We start from the raw sequence: 15,062 nt of genomic DNA, 5'->3' as shown, positions 1-15,062 counted from the left end.
GCCTCATAGAACGAGATTAAAAATGTTCCTTCCTCTATAATTTTTTGGAATAGTTTTAGAAGGTTAGATGTTAACTCTTCTCTAAAAATTTAGTAGAATTCACCAGTGAAGCCATCTGGTCCTGGACTTTGTTTGTTGGGAGTTTTAAAATTATTGATTCAAAATCAATACTGGTAATTGGTCTGTTCATGTTTTCTATTTCTTCCTGGTTCATTCTTGGGAGATTATACCTTTCTAAGAATTTGTCCATTTCTTATAGATTGTCCATTTTATTGGTATATAGTTGTTCATAGTAGTCTCTTATGATCCTTTGTATTTCTGTGGTACTGTGGTATCGGTTGTAACTTCTCCTTTTTTCATTTCTGATTTTATTGATTTGGGCCTTCTCCCCTTCTTTCTTGATGAGTCTGGCTAAAGGTTTATCAATTTTGTTTATCTTTTCAAAGAACCAACTTTTAGTTTTATTGATCTTTATTATTTTTTTAGTCTCCATTTCATTTATTTCTGCTCTGATCTTCATGATTTCTTTCCTTCTACTAACTTTGGGTTTTGTTTGTTCTTTCTCTAGTTGCTTTAGGTGTAAGGTTAGGTTGTTTATTTGAGATTTTTCTTGTTTCCTGAGGTTAGCTTGTATCACTATAAATTTCCCTCTTAGAACTGCTTTTGCTGTGTCCCATAGGTTTTGGATCATTGTGTTTTCAGCTTCATTTTCATTTTCACTTGTCTCTAGGTTTTTTTGATTTCCTCTTTGATTTCTTCAGTGGTGCATTGACTGTTTAATAGCATATTGTTTGTGTTTTTTGCATTTTTTTTCCTTGTAGTTGATTTCTGGTCTCGTAGCATTGTGGTCAGAAAAGATGCTTGATATGATTTCAATTTTCTTAAATTTACCGAGGCTTGTTTTGTGGCCTAGCCTGTGATCTGTCTTGGAGAATGTTCCATGTGCACTTGAAAAGAATGTTTATTCTGCTGCTTTTGGATGGAATGCTCTGTATATTTATCAATTAAGTCTATTTTGTCTAATGTGTCATTTAAGGTCTCTGTTTCCTTATTGATTTTCTCTCTGATGACTTGTCCGTTGATGTAAGTGGGGTGTTAAGTCCCCTACTATTATTGTGTTATTGTTGATTTCTCCTTTTATGTATGTTAATATTTGCCTTATATATTTAGGTGCTTCTATGTTGGGTATGTATATATTTACAGTTGTTATATCTTCTTCCTGGATTGATCCTTTGGTCCTGATGTAGTGTCCTTCTTGGTCTTTTGTAACAATGTTTATTTTAAAGTCTGTTTTGTCTGATATAAGTATTGCTACTCTGGCTTTCTTTTGGTTTCCATTTGGGTAGAATTCCTTTTTTCCATTCACTCACTTTGTGTGTGTCTTTAGCTCTGAAGTGAGTGTTTTGTAGGTAGCATATATAGGGTATTGTTTTTGCATCCATTCAGCTACTCTGTGTCTTTTGGTTGGAGCATTTAGTCTATTTACGTTTAAGGTAATTATTGATATGTATATTCTTTTTGCCATTTTGTTAATTGTTTTAGATTTGGTTTTTTAGGTCTTTTTTCCCTTTTCTTCTTTTGTTCTCTTGTGATTTGATGACTGTCTTTAGTGTTATGTTTGGATTCCTTTTTCTTTTTTGTGTGTATATCTATTATAGATACTTGGTTTGTGGTTACCATGAGGTTTGTATAGCAGTGTATATGCATTCTAAAAACCCTGCATTTTCACTCTCCTCCCCTTACAATTACTATTTTTGAGATCACATTTTACATCTTAGTTTTTTGCATATCTGTTAACTGCTTATTGTGGACATAGTGATTTTACTACTTTTTGTTTTTTAGCCTCCCTACTAGGATTGTGTGTGTGTATGATTTCCTACTTTTAGTGTATGCTTGCCTTTACTGGTGAGCTTTTTCATTTTTATAACTTTCTTTCTAGTTGTGGTCTTTTATTTTTCACCTAGAGAAGCTCTCTTAACATTTGTTGTAAAGCTGGTTTGTTGTAAAGCTTAGCTTTTGCTTGTCTGTAAAGCTTTTGATTTCTCCAAATTTGAATGAGAGCCTTGCTGGGTAGAATATTCTTGGTTGCAGGTTTTTCCCTTTCATTACTTTAAATATATTGTGCCACTCCCCTCTGGCCTGTAGAGTTTCTGCTGAAAAATCAGCTGGTATGAGAGATTTTTAAAAATCAGGAATGGATGCTGATTTTGTCAAACGCTCTTCCTGCATTTATTTAGATGATTTTCTTTTCTGAGAAAACATTTTTTAAATTATATTTTTTGAATGTTCAACAAACCTAGCATTTTTCTGGCACAAATCTTACTTGGTCATTATCCTTTTAATATATTGTTGGATCTGTTTTGTCAGATTACATTTATGTTCATGAGGATGTCATTTTGTAGTTTTCTTGTACTAGTTTTGTCTGGTTTTGGTGTCAGGATGATGATGACCTTATAGAATGAGTTGGGAAGTGTCCTCTTCAGTTTTCTGGATGAATTTGTGTAGAATTGATATTAATTCTTCCTTAAATGTTTGGTAGTATTTGCCAATGAACTCTTCTGGTTCTAGAATATTCTTTGTGGGAAGGTTTTTTTATCAGATACATTCATAATGTTGTGCATCCATCACTACCATCCATCTCCATAGCTCTTTTCATCTTGCAATTTGCCATCACTCTTGGAAGTTTTTTTCTGGGTTGCTAGGTCGATAGGACTTTTTTCCTTCAGTGCATTAATGTGGAAATTTTTCTACCTCTGTGTGTGTGTGTCTGTCTGCCTCTCTTTTGGTAACAGTATAATTCACACAATTCACCCACTTAAGGTGCAAATTCAGTAGTTTTTATATATTTACGGAGTTGTGCACCCGTTACCATAGTCAATTTGAGAACATTTTCACTGTCCTCAAAAGCAACCCTCAACACATTAGCAGTCATTCCCCATTTCCTCTTAACCATGGTGTTCAACTTTAGAAGTTCAATTTGAGCGTGCTATCTTGTATCACTAGTTACTATGTTTAGCCTTCTAGCTTCTGACCATATGGAATATAATTAAAGTAACTTTTAATGTCTGTCTACTAATTTTATCATCATTATCTTTTCTGGACTGGTCTTAATTGACTGACTTTTCATTATGGATATTTTCCTGTTGCTTTACATACCTAGTAATTTTTAATTGGGTGCCAGATATTGTGAATTTTACTTTATTGAGTGATGTGTGAACCTGGGTGATGTGTGAACCTAGGGGTTGTTACCTTTACTCCTTTTGGGTGTTTTTTCCCTTTGGGTCAGGCAATTTCTCACATGCATATGGTGATCAGTACTCAGTTGACAGCTTGAGGGGAACCTCAAATCTCCAGACCTTTCTGTTCATGTCTCTCCTCTCTGGTACTCTGCCTTTGTAAATTCTAGTCATCCTGGCTTCCCTGGACATTTGCTCTGTGTCCTGAACTTGTGGGAGATCAGTGTTCTTTCCCTGGAATCCCCTCCCTGTGCTGCTGTTGGCCTGTCTTGTTTGTTTTCCATCCTTCAGGGATCACTCTCCTGTGCTGATTGGTGTCTGATCTCTGATATTTGTTGATTCATGTATATTGTCTGGTTTTATAATTGTTCAGGTGGGGTAGTAAATTTGGTCCCTGTTATTCCATTTTGATTAGAAGTCTCTAGACTGCTTTTTCAGCCAATAGAAAATCAGTTTTCAAAGACTTATATTTTCATTACATACATTTGTTTCATTCTCTCTCAGACTATAACCTGCACTATTAAAGATATTATGGGGAAAATTCTTAGGTGAATTTAGAAACAGTTGTCATCTTATCAAGAACTGCCAAAGTACAGATTTAATATTGCATTGAAAGAAATTATTCTGTTTCTAGTCACTACTTTTGACTCTTGAATCCTGTGTCTGTTACTGTTTGATTATGTATAGTTATGACTTAATATCTGAAATGCTTCTGTGCAGGTATTTTTCCTTTTAATTATACAGTACAGATTTGTCTAATTACATGATTATTGATGAAATTATTACTTTGGTACTCTTGGTTTTAAAAGTTTGCTAAGCTGAGAATATCTCATGTACCTTCTGTATTTAGGCAAAATTCTTGTTTTCTGGAGTATAGATATGAATAGCCTCTGAGATACTAGATTTGATTTTTTTTTTGTATAAGTCCAAATCATGTTGAAATATTGGACTTATCATTACTATAAATTATTCATGCTTTTTCTTGTCATAGCTGAGGCTAATTTAAAGGATAAAGTCTTAACTATTGTATTCTTAAAAATAACAGTGGAATCTAAATATTGATATATTGCCTTAAATGGGTTTTTTTTTTTTTTAGTCTGCCAAGTGGAGAGTTTATAACTTAATCATAGCAGTGAATTGTTCTAGAATCGGTAAGGTTTCTACTATTGACCCCTTTCTCACAATTTTTTGTGTGATAAATTATTACTCAATATGGGACTTCCCTGGTGGCGGCAGTGGTTAAGAATCCACCTGCAAATGCAGGGGATACGGGTTGAGTCCTGGTCCAGGAAGATCCCACATGCTGTGGAGCAACTAAGTCTGTGCGCCACAACTACTGAGCCTGCGCTCTAGAGCCCGCAAGCCGCAACTACTGAAGCCCCCTCTCCACTACTGAAGCCTGCGCGCCTAGAGCCTGTGCTCTGCAACAAGAGAAACCACCACAATGAGAAGCCCACACAGCACAATGAAGAGTAGCCCCCACTCGCCACAACTAGAGAGAGCCCATGTGCAGCAACGAAGACCCAACACAGCCAAAAATAAATAAATTTATTAAAAAAAAATTATTACTCAATAAAATATCTAAAATGTTACTTAATCCAGGGACCAAACTGTAGAGAACACTATATAATTCTTTTTTTTTAAACATCTTTATTGGAGTATAATTGCTTTACAATGGTGTGTTAGTTTCTGCTGTATAACAAAGTGAATCAGCTATACATACACATATATCCCCATATCTCCTCCCTCTTGCGTCTCCCTCCTATCTTCCCTATCCCACCCCTCTAGGTGGATGCAAAGCACCAAGCTGATCTCCCTGTGCTATGCAGCTTCTTCCCACTAGCTATCTATTTTACGTTTGGTATAGAACACTATATAATTCTTACCCCATTTTTTTCTTCTTTTACAGGAAAAGTAAGAAGCTTAAGCTCATCTTTGTGGTCACTAACTCACTTGACAGCTTTGTATCTAAGTGACAATTCCCTGTCCCGCATTCCTTCAGACATTGCCAAGCTTCACAATCTGGTGTATCTGGACCTGTCCTCTAATAAAATCCGGAGTTTACCGGCAGAACTCGGAAACATGGTATCACTCAGGTATACAGATTCAACTTAGTACATAGCTATATACCCCCTAAAAGAATATATTATTATATTGTTAGGAAACACCACTTTGTTGGGAAATGACATTGTCAATTTAATGATATTTGAACATAGTTAAACATGACTATGTTCTTCAGGTAAAGTTTTCTGGGAAAATTGAATGTCAGCTAATAGATCCATTGCCTAAAATTTATTTTATTGCTGTTTTGTGTAATATACTTTATTTTTGAAACAAATATTTTGGACAAAGTGGGGCAAACAAATAGAAGGCACTTGTGTTATCCCATTTATGCACTCATCTGTGACAGACAGTTCAGATGCTTTTCCCCCACTAAATTCTGGGGCCCTATACCATCCTTAATATGGGATCCAGGAAGCCATTGCCAATTAATGATCCCATTTTGGCCATCCCAGGGCTTGTATGCATGATAGTAACAAAGCCAGGACTTGAAAGAAGCTAGAATCAGTGATTGATTATGGGGGCCTATAGTGTGGACTATAGGAGGTGGATAGGATGTGGAGTCACACAGAGTTCAGGTTAGAAACCTGACTCAGTCATTTACAAGTTGTGTGATTTTGGGCAAGCCTTACAACCTTGTGGAGTGTTTCTTCATCCGTGAAGTTGCTATGATAATGACCCAACTAAGGCTGAGATTAGAGATATTTGAGATAATGGCTAAGAAACTACTAGCAACACTGCTTGGTACATATGGTGTTAGTAGATGGTAATTGCTGTAACCTCTGTTTTGTAAGATAGATGAGATCTACCCAGGTTGAATATAAAGCCAATTTCCAGCTATTATGTTAATCCCAATAGAAAATCTTGCCCCATTTCATATTACCCCCCCCCCTTTTTTTTTTTTTAATTCCACTGGCTTTTTTGCTGCCTTCTATCATTTGCTGCATAATAACAAGGAATAAGGACCTTGTGAGAGTTTCTTTACCTCTATTGCTTCCATTCCAGCCCTTTGACATTTTTTAGGCTTAATTATTGAGTATATACCATGACTATTTTTAATCCCCTGAACCAAATTTACTTAAAGGACCTCTCTCCTGTGTGATATATTTGGAAATAAACAGGAACCAAGTATTCAGAGTGAGTTTTTCTTACTCAGTTTATGGCCTCACCAACCTCTGGTTTACTCAGTGGTAACCAAGCTTCATTTAAATTCCAAGAACCAAGGGCTATAGAAGTATCAGTAGTTCTCATTCACATGTAAAAATTGACAAATAAAACTTATCATAGGACATTGCCAGTATCTTAATATTGGGTCTTTCTTTTTTTCCTACTGAAGATTCCTTTCATCGTTATATTTTCTATACAAAACAAATCATTAAAATAATCAGTAGTTATTAATATAGCTGCCATTATTTCTAAAGTGAAACTTTAGTATTATTAATCATAAACATATTGTGCAGCTGCCATAAACTTTTGATTTGGTACTGTATGATCATTTAAATTTTCTTTTAACAATTCACATGTTAGGCTGTTTTATCATTTCCACTTTCTTAAACATGTGTAGTAGACCTCCATGTATGCTAGACCAGTTCTGCTCTCAGGGTGGTATCTGGACTGTGCCATTTTCAGACTGTGTCACCAGCCTGCAGTGAGATACACAGCAAGTGTCTTTTGAATCCAATACCCTTAAAAAAATTGAGGCTTATATTTTGTTGGTCTTTTTTTTTTCTCATCACATTTTTATAGTAATTGATTTTTTTCCTGTGTTTTACAAATGTATTGGTCTGTGGCAGTTTGGGGTTTTTTGTTGTGTCTTTTTTTGTTTGTTTGTTATTTTAACCACATATGATTTAAGAAGCACTATACTAGACATTGGCATATAATACTAAATTTTGTATTCTTAGGAACTTATATCTTATATTCCTAGAAATTATATTGTTGATTTTAGCTGTTAGTTAAAGGTTAATATATCTTCTGACTTCCTGGAATTTTTACATCAACAGGGAACTCCATTTAAATAACAACCTGTTACGAGTTCTACCTTTTGAGCTGGGAAAACTGTTTCAGTTGCAGACTTTAGGCCTGAAAGGTATGACTTCCCATATTTGTGCTTCTTGTGGTTTGTATGTATGTCTTTGAGTCTAAAGAAGCCATAAAAGGGAATCCTTTTGCCAGGGATTTGCAGGTTCACTCTTCCCCAGAGTTCATCATTTTGTTAGATACAGTCCAGTGGTTTTCTTTCTTTTTCACCTATAGATGGTCTGCTAGTCTTCTTATTATTTTTTGCTCCTAGCCCAGCCTTGCTTTTCTAGCCTTTCTTTTAGTCACCTCTGTGTTTTGGTGATACATTCCTGACGTCAGACTTTATTTCATCATGCTGTAAAACAGCTTTTTTGTTTTACGTTCAAATCTCAAAAATGGAGATTCTCACAAAATGCAGAAAGCAAGTAGAAAATTTTGATCTATTTGGATCCTCTAATAAAGACCAGTATTTAAGCACTTCTTTAAAAATCAAAAATAAAATTGATTTATAAGGACTTTACTAATATGTTAGAACTCGGGGACATAATTAACCTAGTAAGAACTATTGGGAAATATTTTTTTAAACCAGCAAGGTTAAAAGTCCCATTTTAATAATATGTCAAAACCTATAAATTTTTTTATCACATTGTGGTTCTTCACCAGTCTTGTAGATGTATCCAGCTTACTCTATAATTGATTCCTTAAAAAAGATCACAGGGGGACTTCCCTGGCAGTCCAGTGGTTATGTATGACTCTGCCCTTCGCTGCAGGGGGCATGGGTTTGATCCCTGGTGGGAGAACTAAGATCCCACATGCTATGTGGTGTGGCCCCCCCAAAAAAAATCGCGTGATGAAGTCTTCAAGAAGTGTACTTTTATTTCTTAAAAATACAGTTATAAAGTGAGGTTTTATTTCTGTAAATCCATTTCATATTATAAAAGTAATGGTATTGTTCACAAAAACAAATGGAAAAATGCAAATAATACATTGACAAATATATGTAAAACCATGTTCAACAAACATCAGCTTTATAAATCATTCTTTGGAAAGTTTTTGTCTGTATGGGCTATACTGGCTGAGGCCTCTTAAAATGGAAGTCAGGGAAATGTGAGCTGCAAATAAATGCCTTTTCTGTTGTATCTCCCCATGATAAGTCTAATTTATTCTTATTTTCCTATTTTTAAATTTGAAAAACAAAAATATAAAATGTAGCAAAGTGTAATTCATATACAGACTACCAGAATTAACAATTAATATTTTGTCACTTTTGTGTCTGTTTTTTAATGCAAAAGAAATAGAACATTACAGAACATTAAGGCCCTCTTTGTTCCTCTTCTAGTCTCTTTCTTGTCCCAGAGGCAGCTACTGTTGTATGTCCTTCTGGTTCAAGGTTTTGTAATCTTATAGTATATATTTTATAAACCTTAATCTGTATTCATTTCTCTAAGGATTTACAAACTTTATTTGAAGTTAGGGTCATTGTTCACAAATTTTCACACTGATTGAAGTAAACGCTGGGCAGGTAGGGACGTCTTTATGGCACATTTGTGTTTGATTAGTCCTTGGTCTTCCACTTCAGAAAGATCCGTTCCTGTTGGGCATTTACGCCTTTATGTTTCTTTCTTGGAAGTATAGTTTCGCCGAGATAATTTGTTTATCTCAGCTATTCTGTTGGACATTGTTACACGTCTGTCTACAATAGCGGTCTTTTCACTTGATTTCACCTTTTTAAGACAAATCCTATGTTGTTTTCCTGAGCTTTGCAACTTACACTTTAATGCTGTGCTAGCTACTTCTTAAAAAACAGTTACATTTTCCTTGCTCTCTGAAAACTTCTTTCATGATTTCTCATTGGCACCAGTTAATTATTTGGAAGAGAAAATGTATCACTTAGTTCAGAAATCACGTCTATTTGCTATATTATCCATTTGTACAGAGCCAGAGTATTTCTGCCTCGTGAATCAGTTCATATCATTTTCTTTAAAGTTGATTGCATAGGGCTAGCATGCGACCCTTTTATTTTTATTTTTTTACATTTTTCCATGTTCTTCAAAATTGTTCTACTGTGAAAGTTAGGACTAGAACCTTAGATAGTGTATTCATTTTTTTTATTTTGAGATAAGAGATTTACATGAACCTGTAAGAAATAATGCAGGGAACAATCCATGTGCCTTTTACCAGTTTCCCCCCAGTGATAACATCTTTCAAAACTATAGTACATAGACTTCCCTGGTGGCACAGTGGTTAAGAATCCGCCTGCCAATGCAGGACACACAGGTTCAAGCCCTGGTCCGGGAAGATCCCACATGCTGAGGAGCTACTAAACCCGTGTGCCACAACTACTGAGCCTGCTCTCTAGAGCCCGTGAGCCACAACTACCGAGCCCACGCACCTAGAGGCTGTGCTCCACAACAAGAGAAGCCACCGCAATGAGAAGCCCGCACACCACAACAAAAAGTAGCCCCCGCTCACTGCAACTAGAGAAAGCCCGCACGCAGTAACGAAGACCCACCGCAGCCAGAAAACACAAACCAAAACCAAAACAAAACAAAACAAAAACTGTAGTACAGCATCGCAACCAGGATATTGACATTGATACAGTCAAGGTACAGAACAGTTCCATCACCAAAGGATCCCTCATGTTGCCCTTTGATAGCCACACTTGCTTTCCTCTTGCCCCAGTTCACTCCTTAACTTCTGACAACCACTGATATGTTATCCATTTCTATAATTTTGTTATTTCAAAAATAATATATACATAGAATCATGCTGTGTGTAACCTTTTGAGATTGGGTTCCCCTCCCCCCACCCAAGGTTAATTCTTTGGAGATTCACCCAGGTTGTTGGGTGTTTGCTCCTTTATATTGATGAGTAGTATTCCTTGGTATGGATGTATCACAGGTTGTTTAACCATTGACCTATTTAAGGACATCTGGGTGGTTTTCAGTATTTTGCTGTTACAGATGAAGCTGCTGTTAACATTCTGTGAGCAGGTTATTGTGTGAATGTAAGTCTTCATTTCTCTAAGATAAATGTCCAGGAGTGCAGTTGCTGGGTCATCGGTTAGTTTCATGGTCAGTTTTTTTAAGAAACTGCCAGGTTGTTTTCCAGAGTGGCTGTACTATTTTACATTTTCACCAGTAATAAATGAGTGATCCAGTTTCTTTGCATCCTTATTGGCATTTGGTATTGTCACTGTTTTTTTTTTTTTTAACATCTTTATTGGAGTAAAATTGCTTTACAATGGTGTGTTAGTTTCTGCTGTATAACAAAGTGAATCAGCTGTACATATACATATATCCCCATATCTCCTCCCTCTTGCGCCTCCCTCCATCCTCCCTATCCCACCCCTCTAGGTGGACACAAAGCACCAAGCTGATCTCCCTGTGCTATGTGGCTGCTTCCCACTAGCTTTCTGTTTTACATTTGGTAGTGTATATATGTCCATGCCACTCTCTCCCTTTGCCCCAGCTTACCCTTCCCTCTCCCGGTGTACTCAAGTCCATTTTCTACATCTGTGTCTTTATTCCTGTCCTGCCCCTAGGTTCTTCAGGACCATTTTTTGTTTTTTTAGATTCCATATATATGTGTTAGCATACGGTATTTATTTTTCTCTTTCTGACTTACTTCACTCTGTGTGACGGTCTCTAGGTCCATCCACCTCCCTACAAATAACTCAATTTTGTTTCTCTTTATGGCTGAGTAATATTCCATTGTATGTATGTGCCACATTTTTATCCATTCATCTGTTGATGGACACTTAGGTTGCTTCCATGTCCTGGCTATTGTAAATAGAGCTGCAGTGAACATTGTGGTACATGACTCTTTGAATTATGGTTTTCTCAGAGTATATGCCTGGTAGTGGGATTGCTGGGTCGTATGGTAGTTCTATTTTTAGTTTTTTAAGGAACCTCCATACTGTGCTCCATAGTGGCTGTATCAATTTACATTCCCACCAGCAGTGCAAGAGGGTTCCCTTTTCTCCACACCCTCTCCCGCATTTATTGTTTGTAGACTTTTTGATGATGGCCATTCTGACCGGTGTGAGATGATACCTCATTGTAGTTTTGATTTGCATTTCTCTAATGATTAGTGATGTTGAGCATCCTTTCATGTGTTTGTTGGCTATCTGTATATCTTCTTTGCAGAAATGTCTATTTAGGTCTTCTGCCCATTTTTGGATTGGGTTGTTTGTTTTTTTGATATTGAGCTGCATGAGCTGCTTGTATGTTTTGGAGATTAATCCTTTGTCAGTTGCTTCATTTGCAAATATTTTCTCCCATTCTGAGGGTTGTGTTTTCGTCTTGTTTATTGTTTCCTTTGCTGTGCAAAAGCTTTTAAGTTTCATTAGGTTGCATTTGTTTGTTTTTATTTCCATTTCTCTAGGAGGTGGGCCAAAAAGGATATTGCTGTGATTTATGTCATAGAGTGTTCTGCCTAGGTTTTCCTCTAAGAGTTTGATGGTGTCTGGCCTTACATTTAGGTCTTTAATCCATTTTGAGTTTATTTTTGTGTATGGTGTTAGGGAGTGTTCTCATTTCATTCTTGTACAAGTAGCTCTCCATTTTTCCAGCACCACTTATTGAAGAGGCTGCCTTTTCTCCATTGTATATTCTTGCCTCCTTTATCAAAGATACGGTGACCATACGTACATGGGTTTCTATCCTGTTCCATTGATCGATATTTCTGTTTTTGTGCCAGTACCATACTGTCTTGATTACTGTAGCTTTGTAGTATAGTCTGAAGTCAGGGAGCCTGATTCCTCCAGCTCCGTTTTTCCTTCTCAGGCTTTGGCTATTCGTGGTCTTTTGTGTTTCTATACAAATTGTGAAATTTTTTGTTCTAGTTCTGTGAAAAATGCCATTGATCGTTTGATAGGGATTGCATTGAACCTGTAGATTGCTTTGGGTAGTATAGTCATTTTCACAATGTTGATTCTTCCAATCCAAGAACTTGGTATATCTCTCCATTTATTGGTATCATCTTTAATTTCTTTCATCAGTGTCTTACAGTTTTCTGCATACAGGTCTTTTGTCTCCTTAGGTAGGTTTATTCCTAGGTATTTTATTCTTTTTGTTGCAATGGTAAATGGGAGTGTTTCCTTAATTTCTCTTTCAGATTTTTCATCATTAGTGTATAGGAATGCAAGAGATTTCTGTGCATTAATTTTGTATCCTGCTACTTTATCAGATTCATTGCTTACCTCTAGTAGTTGTCTGGTAGCATCTTTAGGATTCTGTATGTATAGTATGTCATCTGCAAACAGTGACAGTTTTACTTCTTCTTTTCTGATTTGGATTCCTTTTATTTCTTTTTCTTCTCTGATTGCTGTGGCTAAAATTTCCAAAACTATGTTGAATAATAGTGGTGAGAGTGGGCAACCTTGTCTTGTTCCTGATCTTAGTGGAAACGGTTTCAGTTTGTCACCACTGAGAACGGTGTTGGCTGTGGGTTTGTCATATACGGGCTTTCTTATGTTGAAGTAAGTTCCCTCTATGCCTGCTTTCTGGAGGGTTTTTATCATAAATGGGTATTGAATTTTGTCGAAAGCTTTTTCTGCATCTATTGAGATGATCATGTGGTTTTTCTCCTTCAATTTGTTAATATGGTTTATCACATTGATTGATTTGTGTATATTGAAGAATCCTTGCATTCCTGGGATAAACCCCACCTGATCATAGTGTATGATCCTTTTAATGTGCTGTTGGATTCTGTTTGCTAGTATTTTGTTGAGGATTTTTGCATCTATGTTCATCCGTGATATTGACCTGTAGTTTTCTTTTTTTTGTGACATCTTTGTCTGGTTTTGGTATCAGGGTGATAGTGGCCTCGTAGAATGAGTTTGGGATTGTTCCTCCCTCCACTATATTTTGGAAGAGTTTGAGAAGTATAGGTGTTAGCTCTTCTCTAAATGTTTGCTAGAATTTGCCTCTGAAGCCAACTGGTCCTGGGCTTTTATTTTTTGGAAGATTTTTAATCACAGTTTCAATTTCAGTGCTTGTGATTGGTCTGTTTATATTTTCAGTTTCCTGGTTCAGTGTCAGAAGGTTGTGCTTTTCTAAGAATTTGTCCATTTCTTCCAGGTTGTCCATTTTATTGGCATAGAGTTGCTTGTAGTAATCTCTCACGATCGTTTGTATTTCTGCAGTGTCAGTGGTTACTTCTCCGTTTTCATTTCTAATTCTATTAATTTGAGTCTTCTCCCTTTTTTTCTTGATGAGTCTGGCTAATGGTTTATCAATTTTGTTTATCTTCTCAAAGAACCAGCTTTTAGTTTTGTTGATCTTTGCTATCGTTTTCTCCATTTCTTTTTCATTTCTTTCTGATCTGATTTTATGATTTCTTTTCCTTCTGCTAACTTTGGGGTTTTTTTGTTCTTCTTCTCTCTAATGCTTTAGGTGTAGGGTTAGTTTGTTTATTTGAGATGTTTGTTGTTTCTTGAGGTAGGATTGTATTGCTGTAAACTTCCCTCTTAGAACTGCTTTTGCTGTATCCCATAGGTTTTGGGTCATCGTGTTTTCATTGTCATTTGTTTCTAGGTATTTTTTGATTTCCTCTTTGATTTCTTCAGTGATCTCTTGGTTATTTAGTAGTGTATTGTTTAGCCTCGTGTGTTTGTGGTTTTTACAGATTTTTTTCCTCTAATTGATATCTAGTCTCATAGCATTGTAGTCGGAAAAGATACTTGATACTATTTCAATTTTCTTAAATTTACCAAGGCTTGATTTTGTCACTATTTTTATTCTGGCCTTTCTGATAGCTGTATAGTGATATCTCATTGTAGTTGTAATTTGCATTTCCCCAACAGTTAAAGGTACTGAACATCTTTGCATGTGCTTATTTGTCCTCTGTATAGCATTGTATGTGAAATATTCCTTATTCCTTTGCCCATGCGCTAATTGGATTGTTTACTTTTTTGCTGTTGAAGTTTGGGAGTCCTTTATATATTTTCGATACTATGGTTTTGTCAAATATGCGATTTGCAAATATTTTCTCCCAGTATATAGCCTGTCTTTTCATCCACTTAATAGGGTGGGAGGGTGGGTGGGTGATTTCCCCCAACACCAACAAGCAATTCTAGGACACTAGCTGGGTGTCCTACAATTCAACTCAGTTCTGACACTACTTACCTAGAGATAGCATCAGTTTCCATAGGTAAAGGGCTCAGTCCTACAAGACTGCCCCTTTCCCCTTTCCTTCCAACTTCAGATGCCAGTCACAACCCAGGTTGTCATCTGTGCTTGTGCGTCTGACCAACCAGCTACAGATTGGAGGTTCCCATGACCCCCTCCTTGGGTTTGATTAACTTGCTAGAGTGACTCACAGAACTCAGGTAACCCATTTACTCACTAGATTACCTGTTTATTGTGAAAGGATATAGCTCAGGAATAGCCAAATTGGAGAAATGCATAGGCCAAGTTATGGGGAAAGGGCACAGAGCTTCCATGCCCTCTTCCAGGCACACCACTCTCCCTGAGTCTCCACATGTTCACCCACCCAGAGGTCTCTGAGCCCCATCCTTTCAGGTTTTTATGGAGGCTTCATTACATAGGCATAATTGATTAGATCATTGGCCATTGATGGTGATTGGTTTAACCTCCAGCCTCTCTCCCTTTAGCAGGGTGGGACTGAAAGTTCCAACTCTCTAATCACATAGTGGGTTCTCTTGGCAACCAGCCCCGTCTTTCAGGTAAGGCCAAAAGTCACCTCATTAACATAACGAGGCATCTTTATCACTCTGAT

At 36.6% G+C, this 15,062-nt stretch overlaps 1 protein-coding gene across 7 annotated transcripts in view; it reads left to right on the top strand.

Annotated features, from left to right (window-relative positions):
- The window catches only part of CNOT6 (CCR4-NOT transcription complex subunit 6), a 71,849-nt gene that overhangs the window by 31,864 nt on the left and 24,923 nt on the right, over window positions 1-15,062 (top strand). For 4 of the 7 annotated variants that reach the window (XM_007169835.2, XM_007169833.3, XM_007169834.3 and 1 more), the window contains exons 3-4: window positions 5,146-5,332; window positions 7,301-7,386. The exons of 2 other annotated variants lie outside the window; for them this stretch is intronic. In XM_007169835.2, coding sequence (XP_007169897.1) covers window positions 5,146-5,332; window positions 7,301-7,386 — 273 coding nt within the window. Of the gene's footprint in view, window positions 1-4,332; window positions 4,388-5,145; window positions 5,333-7,300; window positions 7,387-15,062 lie in introns of all 7 variants that reach the window. One more of the 7 variants, XM_057540975.1, reaches the window with a different exon arrangement.

This window comes from Balaenoptera acutorostrata, chromosome 2 (assembly GCF_949987535.1).
Source record: "Balaenoptera acutorostrata chromosome 2, mBalAcu1.1, whole genome shotgun sequence".
In the NCBI taxonomy this organism is placed as follows: Eukaryota; Metazoa; Chordata; class Mammalia; order Artiodactyla; family Balaenopteridae; genus Balaenoptera; species Balaenoptera acutorostrata.
Note: the sequence above shows the minus strand (reverse complement) of the source record. Positions and strands in the feature narration are given on the sequence as shown.